The sequence below is a fragment of the Oryzias melastigma genome, linkage group LG21, assembly GCF_002922805.2.
Source record: "Oryzias melastigma strain HK-1 linkage group LG21, ASM292280v2, whole genome shotgun sequence".
In the NCBI taxonomy this organism is placed as follows: Eukaryota; Metazoa; Chordata; class Actinopteri; order Beloniformes; family Adrianichthyidae; genus Oryzias; species Oryzias melastigma.
Window position 1 is genome coordinate 16,098,069 of NC_050532.1, and position 7,648 is coordinate 16,105,716.

The following is a 7,648-nucleotide window of genomic DNA, read 5'->3' on the forward strand; positions in this document are numbered from 1 at the left end:
AGTGAGTTGGGCCCTGACAGCAGGAGTGTTGTTGCTCTGACAGTGATGTGGATGCTGTGTGAGAGTGTTGTTCAGAAGAGACAGCAAATTACAACCTCATTCAATCTCATTTCAGTCACTCTAACTTTTAGAGACACGAGCTTCTCCTGGAGTGTTCCTGAGCTCATCTTTGAAGATGGGGTGAGATGCATGGACTCAGTGTCCTTCACTTCAAATGGTTACTCAGCATGAGGATGGGAGGGGGAGGGTTCAAGTCATCTTATTAGCATTTTATCCAGACATCACCTTGTAGAGATTTCTTAAAAAAAAAAAATCCCCAATCTTTTGATTCAGAATAAGCCAATGTTGGGGCAATTACAAACTAAATGCAGTCTGACCTGGAAATGTCTGAGTTTCCTCGGGAAAAGCTGAAAGACACTAATGATGTGAGAGACATCTGCACCATCGTATCTGGCCTGCAGCTATTTTGACTCTAGCCTGGAAAAGTCGTAGAGAGTGGATTGATGGTGTTCTAACCCCAAATGACAAAAATGAACAGGGAGGGGGAAAAAAGTGTGATCGAGAGAAACCCCACCATGACCCTGGAGCATTGGGTTAGCATTCTGACGGCTTCAAAAAGGTAGTCTGAGTACCAAGTACAAGGCGTGTGATTACTCAAACAAAATCTCAGGGCATGAAATGCAACATCTCATGCCATATTGTTTTATTATACTGCATCCAGCCAAGCTCAAACAGTTTTAAACGTAAAAACTTAAATTTAGGAGACATCTAAGCTGCTAAATCTTTACAACAAACCTGAAATCTTCCAAACTATATGAAAATGTGTGGTTTAATAGATAAATTTAGCTCAATATTATTATTATAATAGTGCAAGTCTTGGTCAACAAATATTGTAGAAGCATTGAACCTAAAAGGGTAGGGCCAAGGACAAGGCCCTGTGGTACACCGTGACCGGCTCCTCTGAGGAAGACTAGTCACATGATACATATCACATATAAAAAATAATTCTATCAAAATAGTTTGATTTAACCCTTTTACATCAAGCTCCAGTGTAACATTCTCCACGACTCTAACTCTTCAACCAATTACGCAAATGATGGAAATTACAACATATTCTGAAGCAGAGAAAATCAGCTTTGAGTTGATCTGCAACACTTTAGTAGTAGTGAAGTGCACCATTATCTGGTGTTATAACGTTAAAATAACTTTTAAACTATGATATGGTCAATTGTGTCAAATGTAGCACTGAGATTTAAGAAAACAAATGCAGACAAGTTTGTTGTTTGCAGCTGTGAAATCATTAATTACCTTTAGCAAAGTTGAATCGGTACAGTGATGAACTCTAAATTCTAACTAAAAGATCATTTTTGTGCAGATAGTCACAAATTGATTTTCTAAAGCTTAAGAAATTATAGGGTGAGATTTAATTTAAGCCTGCATTCGCTAGAAGTGTAGATTAAGGATATTCCTTTACTTTAATAGGAGCAAAAACAAACAAACAAAAAAAAAAAAACAAGAAACATTACCCTATTAGTGAGGACAATATATTTATTAAAGAGAAAGTCTCCTTAAACAATCAGGTTGGAATTGGACCCAAAAGTTAAATGGCAGTGTACTCTCAGATACATATCAACACAAAGTGATTATTATATAGGTAAACTTCTGCACATTTCCTTAAATCAAAACACACCTTTTGAATATGTGTATTTTTAATTATAAAATCATGATGTTTACAATTTGTATTCATCAAAAGAGAAAAGCAAAATCCCTCTATTTTTAAAATGACTGCATGCAATATAAACGAATATGTTCCAATGACATCAGGTGAATTTCTCCAACAACATACTAAATCAATAGTATAAAGGAGACATCTAAAGACTTAATTTTTTTTTAAATAGGGATGCTGCAGCTATTGGATACATTTTTTAAATCCACTGGAGACAACCACTGATGTGTTTTAGCAGTTTCACAAAGTGTTAAACAAATTTACTTCCCATTTAAACCACAAAACCACGATTTTATTTTGTCTTTTGTTTGTGCCATTAGCATTACAGTCATTTAAATTGAGAATAACTAAAATCCATTCAGATAACTTTAAAAAAGCATAATAATGTCTGAATTAAGTTTTCAATCAAGAATATCAAAAGAATAGATTATCCCACAATCTGAGGTTCTGGAACAGGGAGGAGGCTGAACGCTGTGATGCAGTCGATGACCCAGGTGGAGGGAGCAGACCACACCTTCCCCCGCCTGACCACTGCAGGTTTATAAGAGCCTTCTGGGTCATAGATGATGTACTGGGTGCACAGAGCCTGGTCGGAACCAGGAACCGCATGGTACGCTGCAGCGCTCAGAGTCTGAGTCACATCACTGTCCGGCTTGGGCTGCCGGCTCAGGAGTTGGCCTCCTCCTTCCCGCAGCAGCTTGGCCAGCTCGTCTTTGCTTGGTGCCTTAAAGGAGCCGAGGAGGAAGAAGAAGCAGCCGTCGAAGAGCGGAGGGAGCTACGGACCGAAATGGGTATTATTTTGACTTTTGGTTGCTCATGTTCAGTTACATTTTTACTCTAAATAAGTGCAGGACCTGCTTCACAAAAACATGCAAGTCTTCAGCTTGTGTGATCTCAGCTGCAGAATTACAAGGTCTCCCCCCACCATAAGGTAAATGCATTTTTTACATTACATTTTCTGAATTAGATTGGGCGAAGAACTGCTAAAGTGGAATTCATGTATTTGTTATGGGAGCCAAGATAAATAAATAAAATATAAACCTTAATCTAAAGGTAAATCATCCAGAATTGCTGTTTAAAGCAGAAGTAAATTGGATTACTGGAAATGAAAGCATTAATAAAGTGACGTTAGGACTTGTAGTGGATTTGGAAAAGTTCAAAACGGACTTAGGCAAACTAAGTCAAATATGACTGATGCATGAATTTTTGTGGAATGAACATTGGGGGAATGTCAAACAAAATACATGTATGCCTACTATTATTATTGGCTACATAGAACAGGCCCCATGTTCTTCTAATTTGCAACCTTCCAGGAGCTGGTATTGTTCAGTGAGTCAATATATTCATACTCAATGTCTAGTAAAATTATTTGCTGTTTTTATTATTCTGGGTTTTTTATTCAACTACAGAAAATGACTAACCAAATTGAAAAATCTTATTCATGTAGGCGCCATGCATTTGACTATCAAATTCAACATTCATGGCAGCTGGTGAATAATCAAAAAAAAAAAAAAAAAGATAAACTCTTGTTTACTGCGGTCATTCCTCTGGCTTGTGACCTCTGAGTCACTTTTGTTTTTTCTTCCTTCAATAATACATTTAATTTTGGTTTGGTTTCAACCTGTTTCCCTGCATTGTTTTTTTATTTTATGTCTTTACTCCCATTTTTATCTAAATTGCTTTAAAAATAAAAAAATAATAAAATAGTGTTTGTTGATGATAATTGAAAAATGCATTAAAATGTATAAACAGCAGGTGTTGCTATCTGCCAAACTTAATGTGGATCTAGAACTGACCACAATATCTGGTGTGTGTGCCTGCTTACCAAGCTGCATCTGTTGATGCGACTGCGCCGAGGACCTTCTCCTGCTTCGTGCTCGGCTTCAGGCAGCCGCCTCCCCGCCTGCAGACATGCTTCCACCCCTGGCATCAGAGATAGAACAAAAAAAATTACAGCTGCAGCTAATTATGCTGACTTGAAAGAGGGTGACAACACAGGTTTAAAGGAAGCATGGCAAATTTCTGGCTTGCTTTATGATGACTTCAAAACTGTAAGTGATTGGTGTAAAGTTGTAGTTGTTGACAGAGAAAGATGCCCACAGTAAGATGGAGTTAATGAGGCAGCCCATACTGTTAGGATTAAGGAGAATTTGGCCATCAGATCCCTTTAAAAGACTCTAGAGGCCTCACTGAGTCCAAAGAAGAACGTCGGGATAGCTAACGTTTTTCTGAGTTGGAAATCAGGCTTTTGTTTGAACGTCCTTAAGAAAAGTAGCTTAGAAACTTTTTTTTTATTTTTGAAGGCAGTTGAAGGGAAAAGCTGCACATTTTAATGACCTCTCAGTGTCACAGACAAAAATTGCTTCTGAACATGTCACAGATCAAAGATTCACTGCACATAGACTGCGGTTCTAAAGGAGGGAAAACACTAGCAATCCTTCCCACTGAACTGAAAAAAGATGCAACTCATTCTCATGAGCAGATTTATAAACAACTCTGACTTCAAACTGCCATGACAGATGAAAGCAACAAAAAAACAAAAAAAAACACACAAGGGTAGCATCTGGTCAATTCTTCCATACATACTAATATATGTATGTTCTACATATTCATAATTTATAAATCCATCAATTTATACATCAACATGTTAATGAATTTAAATGAGTATGTGCTGAATCTAAACTAGATCCTTAGTAGAACAAAAAAAAAAAAAACATTTTATTTGAACTTTTTAAAAAATGTTTTCCTGACAGGAATTAATCAATCATTGCTAATTGGGAGATTGCTTCTCCAGAAGAGTGGAAGAGTTTGAGAGTTCTTGCATTTACTGAATAATTGGCGTTGCATGAAATCGATCAATGAATGGACTTATGTATTTACGATAAATACATAAGGGTCATGCAGCTAAAGGCATTATTAACCAACACATACGACATAATTTAATAGCACATAAAATGTTTATTCACACTTCATTTCAACCTTCCAATCCATGATAACTCAGTTTGGGGAGTTGATTCTGTAAGTGCTAGGGGTTTTTGGATTATCCGTGTCTGTGGAGGGTAGTAAAGAGGAGCAGATACATTTTACGGGGAGCAAAGGTGTCTTTTGCAGTTCTCTAGAGGCTCGTGCAGCCACCTTAAGGGACATCATGAAAATTGCAAGTGCAATTGTTGTGCGTGTGGTAGGTGTATTGGGAAGTATTTGTAATGATACTGTAAGTAACATGTTCTTATGACATATGGGTGATGCTGTTGTACAGTACAGTGCACTTGCTCCACACTCTAGTTCCCTACTGACTGGGCACAAATGCTGTACAGCACATCCAAGTGACACTTTAGTGCCCATAGGATGCTAGCAGGACATCTACACAAACTACATTATTGTCAAAATGTTCTAATTTCCAATAAGCATTGGGTGTGTTTTTTTTTTTTTTTTGTTTTTGTAAGGGGTGAAAAAGTAAGAAAAATCTTTACGACACACCTGCATTTCACCTTATTTACCCTCACTGGATGTATAAGTGTTCGCTACGACCTGTCACCCACAGCATGTCCATAGAAAAAAGGTGCAAGAACATTTTCTCTCTACGGCCTCACGTATGACCTAATATTTCATGCAGGATACTTGCATGCCCTGTACAGGTTTGCTAATTTTTACCCACACATAGCCCATATCCACTCATAAGGGCAGTAGTGACTAAAGCCTTGCATGTTAATCCTGCCTCTGAGCTGGTATGGGGGTAATACACTGTAAATTAGAGGTAGCAAGATTGGCGAAACAAACCAATACTAATATTAGCTTGCATTGAAAAACTAAAATGTCAAATAAGCTAATTAGTTTATGTGAAGTCTTAACCCTCAAACTATATATTTTTTCTATTGTAAAAATGTTCCTAATGGTCTTATGATTATGATTATGCAATTTTTAGCCAAAATCAAAACACTTGTGTCGTTTTTTAAGACATATTTCCTCTAGAGCAGCAGAAGTTCATTGAAAATTTGGCTCCAAGTTGTGGGAGGGACTGTTTACGCGTAAGAAATCCTACGCCAATATCCCATCATCCCTTTGATTACACTCTCTCCCGCCAACTCCTCACACCTTAAAGTTAACATTAGCGGTGCAACAAAAGCAGCGACCAATAAGGGAGCAATCCAGCTACAGAGTTTTCAGCCCGATGCCAGTTCGGGCAAGAAAAATGAAGACATTAATGGATCTATTTGTCTGGAAGTGGATGCATCCGAATAGAGTGGAGCCGAGAGACTGCGGCACACCCATTTCATCTGCTGCTGGGCAACTGAGAGCTTTTTCAAACAGCAGGTTTTGTCTGAGTCAGATCATCATAATATGAATAAAGAAATGCTCACAAATGCAATTTTAATTTTAAATTATTTGATATATGTCCTCCATTGTCAGAAAACACTACAACAGCATGTTAAAAGTAGGTTTTTATAAGTAGGTAACAGCAGCACATTAACAACACCTTTTGTTTGCTAATGGAAAGCTTTCATTGGTTGTCATGTTGCAGGTCACGAGATGATGTGAAAGGAACAACATTGTAAGGAAAAAAAGATTTTTATACATTTCATTTACATCTGAAATACGTGACATTCAAAGTTGACCAGGGGGATGAACAATTACAGGTTTGACTGGAGTGTGACAGCTGTGTAAAAACATGGTCTTACAGCAATCTTTGTAATTCTTACTAATTAGCACAAGCTAGCAGAATGTGTAGTATAATTGATGTGTTTTGCTAGTTTTGTGAACCTAACCGCTTCTGGTTGTGACAATATAAAATCAGATTTTACAAGGTTTTGGGCTGTATGCTACAAAACTAACTAATCAGTGTTAGCAGGCCAGATGTATGGTTATCAGCTCAAAAAGACAGAGCACACAATAAACGTTGTGTGATGCACACAGCTCTCACCTACTCTTTTCTACTGAAGCTTTGATATAAGAAAAAATAATAAGATTTTAGTTCATATTTTAGAAGTAAAAAGATCCTCAAGCATTCTGATCACAAACAGAAATACTACTGAAAAAAAAATAGAAGGGGGCTATATAATAAAAAAAAAGTAATAATATTACAATTATATCAGTTAGTAAAAGAAATGAACCATGTTATAGAAAGTATTTTTTTAAAGTATTCAGAAAATCTTGCCAGTAAAATATAACTTGAATAAATTCACATTAGAGATAAAATCATATTTTGCAAAGTAGTGATTTAATAAATGAGACTGGTGCTTAGGGGAGAAGATTTAATTATACTTATTCTAAAAATGCATACAATATTTTTATTAAAGCAAACTAAGATGTATTTGAACATTTGTTGCATTTGTAAATTCCCATCACACCTGTGTGTTCTTAAACTTGTATACACTTTTTAAAAAAAAAATTCCTCCAATTATTTCTTCTTAATCACAGTCCTCAGTAGAAGACGTTAAAAATGAATAATACTGACTATTTTACAACAAGTCCATTCTGACTGAATACAAAAAAGGTTACAAATTTGAAGGATCTAAATGTGTCCAGAAACCAAATTAGTCATGGAGGTGAGGAACCTGAAATTGAGACTGGGGGATAACAAACTATAAAAACGTTTGAGTAATCGGTCAGAATCAGTCATTTCTTCACACTTCATTTATTAATGACTCAGGAAAAACGAGCTGCAAACGTGACATTGCTATTTGTAAATGGCAAGACAGTAGGTTTAGCAAGTCAAAATAAAACTCAGAGTCTAGACTAAAAGCTCCATTTGAACAATATTCATCGTTTTCATGATCTCTGCACAGGAGGTTTTGCTTAAAAATGATTAAAAAGCTATTCAATAGCAAATAATTAAATTTCATCTTTTGGACAGTAAATATATTCAGGAATAACTGGTGCTTCTTTTTAAAGCAATTTGACATAATTGTGGTTTGGGGATTG

At 36.4% G+C, this 7,648-nt stretch overlaps 1 protein-coding gene across 3 annotated transcripts in view; it reads right to left on the reverse strand.

The window, feature by feature from the left end:
- Positions 1-7,648, reverse strand: part of bard1 (BRCA1 associated RING domain 1) — a 71,833-nt gene that overhangs the window by 45,610 nt on the left and 18,575 nt on the right. For 2 of the 3 annotated variants that reach the window (XM_024287200.2, XM_024287199.2), the window contains 2 exons: positions 3,552-3,649; positions 1,531-2,501 (listed from right to left, as the gene is read on the reverse strand). In XM_024287200.2, coding sequence (XP_024142968.1) covers positions 2,154-2,501; positions 3,552-3,649 — 446 coding nt within the window. In that variant the 3' untranslated portion in view covers positions 1,531-2,153. Of the gene's footprint in view, positions 1-1,530; positions 2,502-3,551; positions 3,650-7,648 lie in introns of those variants that run through there. The other variant, XM_036209572.1, reaches the window with a different exon arrangement.